Genomic DNA, 13,335 nt, shown 5'->3' with positions numbered 1-13,335 from the left:
CTCCTTTCCAATAGGTGGCGGGAATGCGCCTTTTATATGGGTCTGTCGACCGCCATTAAACTTTCCAGAAGAAGAAGGCTTTCGAGTCGTTTGGTTTTTGATTTAACGTTAATTGATAATGTCTGCTATTTTAAATGCCCTTTTCAGCGATTCGTATGTTGATATAAGCCAATATAGAGACCAACATTTCAAGGTACGTTAGTAAACATTGCAGCTTTCATTGTGTTCAAGTAATTCTTTCAAAACATGTGCGAGATCATGTTTTCACATCATCGGCAATAAAACCTTGTGTGTTGTTTTTTGGTCGTGTTTTTCTTGTCGCAGTGGGCTTCTCTTTTTATTTCGGTATTGTTTTTTTCTAAAATGCATGTAACTTATTTTTAAAAGTGCGCAATATGTGCTTTAGGAGTGCTTTAAACTTTGATCTCATGTGTTCAGAAGTAAGAGTGATGCAATGGTTTAATGTGTTCAGGGAAACCGCCATGAGCAGGAGAAGCTGTTGAAACAGAGCTGTACGCTGTACGTGGGTAACCTGTCCTTCTACACCACAGAGGAGCAGGTGCACGAGCTCTTCTCTAAGAGTGGAGATGTCAAGAGGATCGTCATCGGTCTGGATAAAGTCAAAAAGACTGCCTGTGGTTTCTGCTTTGTCGAGTATCCTTTCTACTGTTAGAAATCCGTAAGATTTTGTAGGGTCTACCCTTAGATGTGGTGTTTTGCCAAAAATGAAAATGTTATCATAATTTGTTTATCGTATGTACCTGTAAAACATTTGCTAAATATATTTGAAACAAGTATCAAGGTTACTATAATCGTTCATTTGTGCTAGACGCATGCAAAGACGCACGCACGCACGCACACACACAGACAAGATTTTTGCAGTGTTATTCATATTAAATAGAAGTCATGCAGATTTCTGGGGGAAGAATTATGTAAAAAAGAGTTTCTTAACTTTAATTTGAAGATATTACAGTCGTGCTGATGCAGAGAATGCCTTGAGATTTATTAATGGCTCCAGGCTGGATGACCGGATCATCCGAACGGATTGGGACGCCGGCTTCAAAGAAGGAAGACAGTACGGCCGGGGGAAATCAGGTGGACAAGTGAGTGCACAGAAAAACATGTCATATCGTTTTATGAAAATGTCTGGCCACTAAACTAACATTACATATAAAAAATGTTGCCGGTAACAATACATTTAACTATTGCATGTAAGGTATGTTTGTTGCTTGTGTACTGTTACTAGCTGCAGCAGTCTTTACAAGTCCAGTCTCTGTGTTTTCAGGTCAGAGATGAATACAGGCAAGATTATGACCCCGCGAGAGGGGGTTATGGAAAACTTGTGCAGAAAGCATGAACCTTTTAATATTTACAGGTCAGAGATGAATACAGCCAAGATTATGATCCTGCCAGAGGGGGTTCAGGGAAGTTAGCTTAGCTTCAAGAAGGCACCGGAGGGACTTCAACAATTTTAGTTTTTAGGATTATGGAGTGAGCATGTGAAGGCTGTTTTGATGGCAATGTACATATTAGAGCAGAAAAGCATGATTTCATTAGTAGTGTACATTGCCTGATTCAGCGTAGATCTGAAGGTGTTTTGTTTGTGTGAGTGTTTTTTAATAAATTAGAAAATGTTGTCATCTTTGTGTGATTCCTAATTTTGTCTTTACAGTGAAATCTACTGAATGCAATTGTTTGTCATGGTTGTAGTGCACAGTGCTGCATGGTGCCTTGACAGTAATGGTAATACAATTGGCATGTAACAGTGTAAATTGCTTATTGCAGACTAATTATAATAATGCTTAGGCTTTTTAACTCAATTCATGGTATACAGGCTTTGAAGCTGAGAGTTGAAGACTGATCTAGATATGATAATCGTGTCGTGTTGTTTGTTTGCAATTGGCTAATCAAGAAATCAAATTTAAATTCAGAGATCTGTAAAAATCATTTTATTGGCTTAAAAACAAGCAAAATCGCATTGGTTGCCAGCATTCACTCTGCCATTGTCCGGCTCTAGCCATCCACTACCAGCCCCTTAACTACTAAAAACTGACAGTTCCATTCAACACCGGTCATTTCAGATACAGCCGGGAGAAATAAGACCACATCAGTTTTTTCGAATTTACCATTTTTATGTAAATTAGTTTAATTCTGGTAATTAGTGGCACCATTTCTCCCAAACTCCAAATAAAAGCACTGTTCAGACACACTGGTCAAAATAACAAAACAATTGAATGGGTAGATTACTTGGCTCCACCTTGCTTCAATTATATTATTTTGTGAGACACGTACAAATTGTTAATCAGCATTTATCTTCCAATGAAGGATTTGAATATGATTAAGATCTTCAGTATTTATGACTGTAAGAAATGGTGCCAGACAGGTGTCCATGCTAACAAATAAAATCGTGCAGAGGCCCTTCTCATTGTTTCTTATCAAATACACCTCACTATTAAATATTAGCAGGTTGGTTACATTTCTGACTATGACAAAGTGTGTCTTATCATTGTTTGGAGAACATTCTCCTGGTCTGAATGAGAAAGCGGACACCTTGACCTTGAGGTCCTGTGTGTGTATAGTTACATGACGGACCAAGAGCAGAACAATCACAAGCAAGCACCTAGCAGTGGTGACGTTTGACACATTCGAACTTCTGATGGCAAAACTACAATAGGATTTTCTTCAGTACATTATTCTTTGCATCTTTTCAGTCTTAACAATGCTGTTGGATGACTATAGTAGGCTTGTTTCTTTTTAAATCCGACAGACACTGGACACGATACATAAAGAAATGATGACAGACAAAACTACTGCTCTCTTCAGCCGTAAATGCTTAAGCTATATTAATAGCATTTATATGTGAATTTGAGACTTTTAACAATCTGCCAAACAACTTGATGCGTTAAGTGTGTATATTAAACCAGTTCTTAGTCAATTCAGGCAAAATAACAATTGATATGGGATGCTGGACACAATCTCTGTCTCCCATCCATTAATTTCTTCAAGTATTCCTTCACTTCATCTTCAACCTTGGAAAATGTGTTTTATAACAATAAACATGACATGTTGATCACACAAAGCTGCAAGAGTGGTTAAAATAATTTGATAGAGCAAAGGTCCTACAGTATTAAAGGGTTAGGGCCCCTTAAGGCCTGATAGTAATGGGGCCCATGTTCAAAAATATTCGATACACTCGATTGCATGAATTTAACACCCATGGATCCCTGGCCCAATCTATGTTCATTTGTAACTACAAACCTGGGGTATGTTCAAGCTCAAACCGGTGGGCAACGTTTTGCTATGGTTGAATGACACGTTTCCTTGAAATGGTTTGCAACGGGGTTTGAGATGTTTCTCTTGTTTGGTGGGTGTGTCAAGAATGTCAGCCCAATCAGCAGCAACGTGTATATAAACCATGTGGTTTTAAAGAGACGGCTCGCACAATGGGTCCAAGTAAAGTCGTTTAAATGTGTCCGCTCGATTTTGCCGTATTCAACACGTGTTTTATAACGATTTCATCAGGCTCCGAAAATTCTTCCAAAGGAACACAAAGAATGGCCTTCTCAGCTTTCTCATAGTTCAACTCTGGCGTCATCACAACAGTGTGTTCAGCCGCACCACCGTTTCCGTAAAAAAACCATTTGCAAGTTTTTTCGGGGATGAGTGAGTTTCATTAAGAAAAATCTGCAACCCTGTCACATGGACCCATTCTGGGATTTACTGTACCTGTACAAGTGTTTCGTTACTGAAAAGCAGTGACATTTCACAGTTTAAAAATATATTTAGACAAATCACAAATTTTGGTAACAAGGCTGAAAATGTTGTGAGCTTAGATGAAATAAAATAGCTCATATCTGTTCTTGCCTGATATTTGTGGAAAGTGGAAAAAAACATTTGCAAACACAGCAACAGAAAGAGCACAAGGAACTCAAGGTGGTTTTATGGATTATTTTAAATAATGACAAACTAGTAGTCAGAAACTCACTTCTCTGAGGTTACAAGCTGTTGGTACATTTCAAGTAAAATGACAGTATTCAGCTGTTACTCTAAAAATGGTTTGTCTCTGAGAAAAGTACACATTTACTGTCCTTGTACCAAAATTATTTTAAGGTAGTAAAAAAAATATCGAACAGAATGCCATGATGACTGACCTGACTCCATCATGCATCACAAACGCAATAATCAACATGGTCGAATTCAGCATGAGCTTCATATGCAGTGTTTTTTGCCTTAAGCCATGATATAAAAGATGCTCTCTCTTCTAGACCAGCTTTCACTATTTAAACAAAGCAAAATATATAAATAAAGCAAACTCCCTGTTCTCGTTTAAAATGACCTTTAAATGACCAAACGTTACAGAATAATGACACTATATGCAATACAACATACTGGTCCACTACTATTGGAGAAAAGTATGTTTGAGAAAGTGTCAAAAGTGCTCAAAAGAGAACACAGGGATTGACTACAAGAGAATATCAAATTATTGGTCAATTGCTTAAAACAAGCAGCCTGACATCAGGTTTTCTTTAAGAGATTGGGCCTCTTGTGAATTTGGGATTATAATATTTTGGCTGTATTGTGAAATGGAGGCTCTATTATGATGTAATTTGTTTAAGTTAACAAGTTAACAGGTAAAATCCTCCATGTTTGACAGTACATTCATTTAAAAGCTTGCCTTTATAAATGCTTCTTGTACCTTGACCGTTACATCGATAAACTCCTTCGAGTCAAAGCAAAATTGCATTATTTACAAACCAACAACCTGATAGAAACACGGTGTTATGACTGCGTTATAAGCTGCAAAAATGAATGACAATAAATGAAATTGAAAACAAAGTGAGAAAGATCCACATTTTAAAGTTAGGTTAAATCTTTCTAGTTACTAGTAGTTTTGTTTAAGTCAGATTCTTTCAGCACCTCCAGCTTGAGCAAGAGATGTTGTCACAGCATCCTCCAATAAATTCAGGGTTGAGGAGATTGGGAAAAAGGCATATTTGAACAGCAGATGTCAAGCAAAGAGGTAAAGTCAACCCGACAGACTCTGGCAAGCCTTTTAAGTTTCTAAACCAATATGAAAGTTTGGACAGGAACCTCCAGCTCCGCCTGACCAAACCTTTAGATATCCTCAAGTCTCTCCGTGAAGTCCAATCCCACCGGCTTTGCTCATCATCCAGACACGAGTCTCTTGGTCTTTTTTATGTGGCTTTGTCTTGGTTTGAACAATCAGATAGTCTTCGGTCACAGAGCTCTCTGTAGATCCTCTTGCGGACCCGTGGCATGTCTTCTTGTGTGAACAGGAGTGGCTTCAAGAATGTCAGGCACTTGCAGTACTGCGAATGGAAAGGACAAATGTAAATACTTTCAATAAGTGCTGGTTATGGAAATAATACAATTTTATTGGAAGGGGAGCAATTTTTATATTCTATAACCAAACTCACACACCGCATTCACAGAGAAGCCTGCTGTGTGAACAGAACCATCCTAGACAACTAGTTATCTGTCACGTCACCCATCAATCCCTGTCACTGTGTTAATATACACATGCTCACTGATGATGGAAAACCATGCTGTAGAATTGCTTTATTAATGTTATGCTCATTCGATCTTCAGACATCAAACAGCAGTGATATAAAGTGATTATTTGTAACTATTCACAATGCAACAGTTGAAGGCAAACTTTTTCGTGTAAACATACGGCATGCATGCAAGTCATGCTTTTAATGTTGCGGACAAAATCGTGCATACGGTCTAGATTTTGATGAAAAAGGCACAATCTTTGGTATTTTCCTCCGTCACTACAGTTCCAGTCGTCAGATGTAGCTAATACACTGGCATGAGTGGGTTGCTCTCTAATACATACAGTATGAGTGCTGTGACTGTAAGCCACCGTGTGAACATGACATTTCCAGACTCACACCTGTCACTAAATATGGTTTTCAATCGCAAAAACTGACAGTGTGAAAGCCTTTGACTGGGTCAAAGTGTCTTTAAATGTGCAAGCTGGCTTGTGTTCACATGTTTTTACCTCCAGGACAAAAACTCCACAGTCGTTGTCGTTCTTCTGCTGTGGAATGGTCTGAGGAAAGGTTGAAAACAGTTAAAACAGAAATTGATTTGCATCAAGGGTATTTTAATATGAGCTGGTATCACAGACCTTGTTGATAACCATCTTCCAGCCTTTTTGAAAGGCAAGCTGTTTCTTCTCTTTAGCTTCTGCCAGGATGTATTTCAGAACGTGCTGTGGATAAGAGTCACACATCAGATCTGTGTAAAGATTTCATTCTTTATATTTAAAGATACATTTTGGCCATTATTAGTGCAGTAGGAGAGAGAGGACAGGAAGTTAAGCGGGTGGGAGAGGGGATGGGGTGGGAAAGGTCGCCTACGAGTCGGGACTCAAACTCGGGTCGCGACAGCATGATATGTTGGAGCACTAACCGCAAGGCTATTGGCTCCGACTAAATATTGCATTCTAAATCACACTTCAAGAGCACTTACATCCACAGCAAACTTGAACAGGATTCCCTGGGAGTCATAGAAGTTGATGTTCTGCTTGGAGACGTCCACAGCTATGAGCGACCAGTGGATCTCCAGGTGGAGAGGAATGAGGATTAATTTCTTAGAGAAGAGATCAACCTGAAGATGTCAAGCAATAGGGTTAGGGTAAGGCTAACTAGCATCCTAATAATTTTACCTTAACGGGCAGTCCTTAAGCAATGCACACGGGTTGGGTGTTGAAAATAAATCAGATACCGTTAATAAGTAAATTATTTAGTTTTACCTTCATATTTCCGGTCCCAGTTTTGGAAACAAAAGACAACTTTTACTTGGATGCACATGCAGAGATCACAAACATAATAAAAGTGGCCCTGCAACGGTGTTTCATGCATTCTGACTTCTTACAATGTTAAACGTGTTGTCTCCTCATGCTTGACATGGTCATCTTGTCAAAAAACTTATGGACGTATGACGTAGTATTTCTGAGCTTCATACACTGTCCCAGTGATCATACAGGTTTCGGAAAGTTTTTTTAGAACATGAAATATTGTTACGTAACAACTTTTCTTAAACCCATAATGGACTATTCTCGCCCATGCATCAACCATGGAGACCGGGAGAAGGAGCATGAGCACAAGTCACTTTCACTTGTGTGCAGGGAGAGAGAGAGAGAAGTTCAGCTGTGTTCATCTGTTCACTATATAATGTTATTTAAACGGTGGCTATAACGCTGGATTTGGAGATTGTTTGAAACTTATAGATGGAGCGGCTTTCCCAGCACTAAACAATGCCGGACATGAACCGCACGCAGTAAGTGAAACTGTGTTTTGTTGTCAATGTATGCGCACATGCTTTAGTTTCGCCCCCCACGCGTGTCACATGTTTCCAGAAATAATAGTACAGCTGTATCCGTCTTTTATAAATGTGATCAAACTAAAGACTCTACTGATATTTAAAGGGTACGATACTATTCTGCAAGTACTCAAAATTAACATGAGATATGTTGATTTATACAGTTTTTGCATCCTGGACGAGAAAAGGATCTCATTCCCTCCTACTGTATCCAGTAAACACTTTGGTTCCAAAGATGTGAACAACATGAGGGTGAGTAATGTCTTTTAAATAACATTTTAATATTAAAGTGAACCATCCCTTTAAACACTGCAAGAGACACATTTTTTAAGAAGTTTTCCAAACGTTTTTTCATTGTCACAATTGCAATATCTCAGCTACATTTTGTGTACAATCCTGTTGCCTAAACGTTCAGGCAGCCTACTGTCGTTGGTAGAACAGACCTGCATCCAAACCCCACTATCTGATGAAATCTCTCCAGATTTTTTCAAGAGTGTTAGATCAGTCTCCGACTATGCCAAAAAAGGTTAAAATCCAGTTAACTAGTTCTCACACTAGTGAGGTTTACCTTTTTGGTCCATCGCTTGACTCCTTCATAACCTTTTGCTACAAACTGCCGGTAAAAGAAACTGTTGAAGAAATGAACCTAGAAAAGATAGAAAGAGCAATGTTTAAACCAATGCTGTCAGACATTGTGCAGAATGAGCATATTTCTGTTTAGTGACTGTATTAAATGAGCATTTGATAATTGACACATAGCTGAGAAGCAAAAATCATTACCAGAGATCAACTCTACTGAACCAGTACCAGACACTGAGTACTGAGATGGATCTGGGCAAGAGACTAAAAATACAATGCAATTCATTACAATGCTTTCACCTTGTGGCTTGTAGCTTCCATGATCAATTCTCCATACATGTTAATCACCTGCAAAAATCCATCAAACATGTATTTATTGGACAATGAATGACTTTAATATACAAGAATCCATGTGAATTGTGAAGACACTTACCTGATCATTGACCCAATTTTGGTCGTCGAGTGTTGAAAGGTCATCTAAGGTCAGAGTGTGCTTGTTGTAGGTCACTTGGAAGAAATGCATAGGAGCACAGGCCAGACCAGCCTTGTACTTGGCCACTTCTGCCGTTACGAGCTTCATCCTGGAGACAAACACATCATACAGTAAAGTGTCAGCACTAGGGCAGATAACACAGCAACCTGGGATGGAAGAACACAATCCAGAATCTCTGACCAGGACTTTATCTTTCCTGCAGACTTTACAGGAAACTCTAAACAAACATCAGATAATATACTGCTTCTGCCCAGATCATCAGATGAACACAATTCCATCCCATGATCCCTTAAGAGCCATCAAACTTAAAAACTTAATAAAAAATATAGCTGCAAGCAGCAATCCTCGGGTTCGAGCAGTCTAAGGCGTCAAAGTTGTTCAGAATGAAGAGAGCTAGTGTCCAAACGCCGCTGCCTTTAGTAGGTGACCTCGGAGTGATGGTTTACACATATGTTTCAAGCCCCATGATGATATCTCTAATAGTTCTTGAGTTATTTTACCGTAATAGGCAAAGTTGTTCGGAATTAGGATAGCTTTCATATGATATCAATAGTTTGTGTGAATGTCAAATGTCACGTGATACACAATTGTTTAAGCAACTAAAGCCACGTCAATTTAGCCATTTTTACAGTTATAGCACCAACTAGTGTCCAAACACAGCGGCCTTATGTAGGTGACCTTGGGGTGATGGTCTACACATATGTTCCAAGCCCCATGATGATATCGCTCATAGTTCTCGATTTATGGCCATTTTAATGAAATAGGCTCCGACCATTTACATTCACACTCACAGAAGTCAGGCTCAAACCCTAATAATAAAACCTACAAAAACAATAGGTTTCTAGCCCTTCGGGCTAGATTCTTTTTTACAGACGAAGGATATATTTTTTAACATCCGAAAGTATTGTCAACACCGTAAACATTCAAAAGAGCAATGTAAATCCTGTAAGGTTTAAACGTGTTTGGCTGAAGTAGAAAATGTTTACTTAAGGATTTGCTTTTTTGTATTTCGCCCGGCATTGAAATCGGGTACAAATATAAATCAGAAAACACATTTCTGCGCAACATTTCAGTGTACAAGGACACCTGGTTCATATGAGAGTTGTAAAGATCACTGTCAAGTCCAACTGCTTTTAATTTCAGCAAATAATTGTGTGTTTTAGTCCCAGTTTCTTTGTTTCCCCTATTAAAAGCAGCCATCTTGCTTAGTGTTAACATATCCTGTGGTGTTCACGTAGAAGTGACGTAAATGCATACCCTCTATAGGAACCAAAACATTTATTCAAGTATGTACTGTCACGAGACATGATTTTAGATGCAAGATCAGTCCAAAGTTCACTGCAAAATACTACAGGCAGGTATATTAAAGTGTTGATGTTAATAACAGGGCATGCATTTGTGGGATTGTGAATATTGAGCACAATTGTAATAAATGGCAAAAATGTAGAACCTACAATGTGGGTAGTCTACTAAAGAGTAGTCTTAAATGGTTGTTTAAAAAAACTGTTAAATGCAGCCATTATTGATATTACTGAAAAATATTACGGATAAAATATTTTGATTTCTTCCAGTTTTCTTAGGCTGTCCCCGCGAAGACGGGAATTTTCAAAATCACACTTTTTTCTATGCGGTTTGGCCATTCGTCCACACGCAAACGCAGCACGCGGTCACTGAAACCAAACCTTTCAAAAACTCCTGGCATGGTGAAGACTTTTAGAAACTCTGGTTCCAGTGTTGTCGTGTAGGCGGTGAAACCGGAGATTTGGCATATGACGTTGGAATTCGTGCCGCTATCTTCTTTGTTTGACATCAGATTCCAGGCCTATGATTGGTCAATACAGCTTTACGGTTAGGGTTATATCACCTATAATCGTACAATCGTTTGACATGCTTCTGACGGCGCTTTATAAGATGTTTTTGCGTTTTCGTGTGGAAAAACTCAGTTTATAAAAAAATACCTGTGTACAGACTAGGTCTGTAAAACAGCCATGAATATGCACTGTAATAAAGATCTTTAAAAACTAAACTTAACACTACCTTGTTCTGTCTCTGATTTAGTGTGTTCTCTCAAAAACTGATCTCATCTTCAGCACATTTTTACAACTAAGCTTCAACAACTACATTGCACTCAGGGGTGTCAAACTCGATTATCTGAATCAGGTGTGTTTGAGGGTCGGAGCTAAACTGAAATGAAGCCCTACAGAAATTAAGGTCTTCAGGATTACTAAAAACTTTCAAGCAGGTGTGGGTTGGAGCTAAACTGTGAAGAGCCTAGTCCACGCCTTTCAGGAATTGAGTTTGACACCCCTGGCCTGACTGCTGTACAAAACATGGCGGCGAATTCAATGTATGTAGGCCCGCAGAGTATATATACAGAGTACGTACATATAAATAGCTTATTCTAAGGTATTACAAACATAACGGTTCATTACGTAAGGTCAATATACACCTCTGAAGAAGTAGTTTTGTATATTATATTGCATTTCTGTCAATAGATCATGTTATATCATGTTGTTCCTTTAAAGATATAATTCAGCCAAGAAACCAAATTGCCCCATGTTTTATCCTAACTGAATATGACTTTCTTCTTGAAGAATAACGCAGTCGGAGTTATAATACCACGTATCATTTTACTACCAAGTGTTAGAATGGGAGTGAATTTATTTCTCAAGATCAATATTAAACTTACCTTTCACTCAGGTCTGACTGAAATGTCTTATTTAGGTGATCAAGGACGTCGGTGTCAATTAATGGGGTGAAGCTTCCATATTTCTCATAAAACTGCTCCAGGAATTCTGGGGGATGAGAAGATCAAATCATGTTTATACCAACAGAAGATGACAACATGTATGAAATGATGACTAATATGTGTAAAACCCAAGCCATAGGTACCATGAATAACCTCAATGATTCCCTCCGTGGTGATTTCAGCAGGAGTCGATGCAGACGGGTCGCCCGTCACCTCAGGACATGAGAATTTAGACTCTCCAGGAAGCGGCCTGCAGTAAAGGTGGTCCCAAAACACACTGTTGCTGACATCTGCACTCAAGGAAGTGGGCTCAGTTTCCATGGCATCACTTTGAGCAGAAACACCTGGCTGCGATTCAGGTTTTTTTTGCGAGTCACTACATCTGGCCGAACCGACCAGGATGTCACTGCTGTCCACCGTGGCACAGGTTTCAAGGTGGTCCTGCTCAGTGGATCTGAGCTCTTTGGTGTGAGTGGATGCAATGAGAGGAGGATCTAAACAGTTGGTATCCACTTGAGGGCTTTTCTCTGTCCCGTTAACCATGACAGAGGCTTCATTCACTTCAGAAACCATCTTTCCCTCAGTGTGGGAAACATCTGGCTTCCCTTTGGGAGATGCTGCCTCCTCCATCTCAGAAACAGTCGCTGTGTCTGCGTCCAAAGTTACGAACTCCATCTCCGAGGAAGCCACCTCCTCCTCAGTAGCGACGTTCTCGTGGTTAACCATCTCTTTCTTCTTGCGGCCACGTTTCTTGTTAATTTGGTCATGTCCTGGCATATGGGGCCTGCAGTTTGGCCCGCAGCAGTCGCATGTTTTCGGCACACGTTTCCTCCTGGAACGTCCATTCTCAGGCATCTCACCTGATCCCGATTCTGGCCGTTCAGAGCTATTCGGTGCCGGGACCCTCATCGCCAATTCTACCCCATTCCTCCCCGGGATCCTCCTGCCACTTTCAGTGTTTCTTGCAGTAGTCCATTATTGGGATACAGACACTGGAATTATTTGCAGTCGGACAGGTGTGTTTTCCACTCTTCTACATTTAATGAGGTCTGTTAATGAAAGGAAGAGTGAAGCAGTGATGTGCATTTATACATATTTTTACTACTGCTATAAAGCACACTGGAGGTATCAGACGGAAACCATGTAACTTTTAAATAACATGGTAAATGCTACAAAAATCAGAAGAGCTTGAATGTTAATAGTTAACTCTGAAAACACACTATGGAGGCAGCAGGCACAGAAAACAAAGGTGGGAAATGTGAAAGATGTCCTTCAACCATAGAAATGTCCATTAGTTTTCAATGCACAAAACCAGTAATACCACGGTAATGTCTAAAATCAGTACTGATGCTGTATCATGCTTCGGTGGTAGTACCTTTACGCACAAACATCCGAATTTATTAGCCTACCATCATAGTTTAACGTTAAATTGATATAATACTCCAAGGTACATGCTTATGCATGGCAATACCACCGCGGTAACCAACGTTTTACTATAAATATATTGGTGAATCTATGGCAACACTGTAATGAATGAACGGTCAACTTTCCTATGGGATTAGTGCATGAATGTTAGACACCCGCGGAGATGAGTTGATGATTACGCTGATATAATCATCTGGGATGAATGCGACTTTAATAGTGTGACAGAAAGCAAAAATACTGGACGAGTCATGACTGATGATGAGGATGTTGAAGTGTTTCTTTACTGTAACGTTAGACTCGCATCTGTGTGTGATGGTCTTACCGTCAGATGATGAGGTTGATGATACGTACTGGAGCTTTATAAGATCTGAACTATTTCCGATCAATACTCCTGATCACTGCTATCGATTCGCGTGAATACTATCAGCCGTTGTTATGGTCGCACAACGCTTGCGGCGCGCGCTTATGACGTCACCAGCAAAAAAATCATGTCCGCCATCTGGCGGCGAAAGTTATTGTCTAACTAAAACATCCAGAATATGAAAACAAATCGAATGTTATTATATGATCTTTTATGAGGAGTAGAGAACATCTGTAATGAACTCATCTATTATAAGTATTTTTAAGTATATAGAATACAACTGTTGATTCATTCAACAACGTAGTCTTCAGTTATCTAGTAGGCAATTGGTGTTCAGTTGAGGGTCTATAAGTGATGTTTTAATATTTTTCAGCTTTT

At 39.4% G+C, this 13,335-nt stretch overlaps 2 protein-coding genes across 2 annotated transcripts; one reads left to right on the top strand and one right to left on the bottom strand.

Annotated features, from left to right (window-relative positions):
- Positions 1-7: 7 nt before the first annotated feature.
- On the top strand, positions 8-3,076 carry ncbp2 (nuclear cap binding protein subunit 2). Its single transcript, XM_079471166.1, has 4 exons — positions 8-193; positions 473-654; positions 965-1,103; positions 1,286-3,076. The coding sequence occupies exons 1-4, from the start codon at positions 119-121 to the stop codon at positions 1,355-1,357; spliced, it is 468 nt and encodes a 155-aa protein (XP_079327292.1). The 5' UTR covers positions 8-118; the 3' UTR covers positions 1,358-3,076.
- Positions 1,938-13,096, bottom strand: senp5 (SUMO specific peptidase 5). The gene is made up of 10 exons (XM_079471165.1): positions 12,919-13,096; positions 11,315-12,220; positions 11,112-11,217; positions 8,363-8,510; positions 8,230-8,277; positions 7,919-7,996; positions 6,499-6,636; positions 6,155-6,238; positions 6,026-6,076; positions 1,938-5,330 (listed from the first exon to the last, which is right to left on the bottom strand). The coding sequence occupies exons 2-10, from the start codon at positions 12,078-12,080 to the stop codon at positions 5,196-5,198; spliced, it is 1,554 nt and encodes a 517-aa protein (XP_079327291.1). The 5' UTR covers positions 12,081-12,220; positions 12,919-13,096; the 3' UTR covers positions 1,938-5,195.
- Positions 13,097-13,335: the final 239 nt, after the last annotated feature.

This window comes from Barbatula barbatula (assembly GCF_947034865.1).
Source record: "Barbatula barbatula genome assembly, chromosome: 13".
NCBI classification, from domain to species: domain Eukaryota; kingdom Metazoa; phylum Chordata; class Actinopteri; order Cypriniformes; family Nemacheilidae; genus Barbatula; species Barbatula barbatula.
The sequence above is the reverse complement of the archived record's forward strand: the minus strand, read 5'-3'. Positions and strand labels throughout refer to the sequence as shown.

Excerpts from the sequence above, each read along its gene's own strand:
- senp5 (XM_079471165.1), bottom strand. The coding sequence starts at position 12,080 with ATGAGGGTCCCGGCACCGAATAGCTCTGAACGGCCAGAATCGGGATCA. Across the intron at positions 8,278-8,362 it reads AAAATTGGGTCAATGATCAG|GTGATTAACATGTATGGAGA; the intron begins GTAAGTGTCTTC and ends GGATTTTTGCAG. Across the intron at positions 7,997-8,229 it reads TGGAAGCTACAAGCCACAAG|GTTCATTTCTTCAACAGTTT; the intron begins GTGAAAGCATTG and ends TATCTTTTCTAG.
- ncbp2 (XM_079471166.1), top strand. The coding sequence starts at position 119 with ATGTCTGCTATTTTAAATGCCCTTTTCAGCGATTCGTATGTTGATATA. Across the intron at positions 655-964 it reads TGTGGTTTCTGCTTTGTCGA|ATATTACAGTCGTGCTGATG; the intron begins GTATCCTTTCTA and ends TTTAATTTGAAG. Across the intron at positions 1,104-1,285 it reads GGGGGAAATCAGGTGGACAA|GTCAGAGATGAATACAGGCA; the intron begins GTGAGTGCACAG and ends CTGTGTTTTCAG.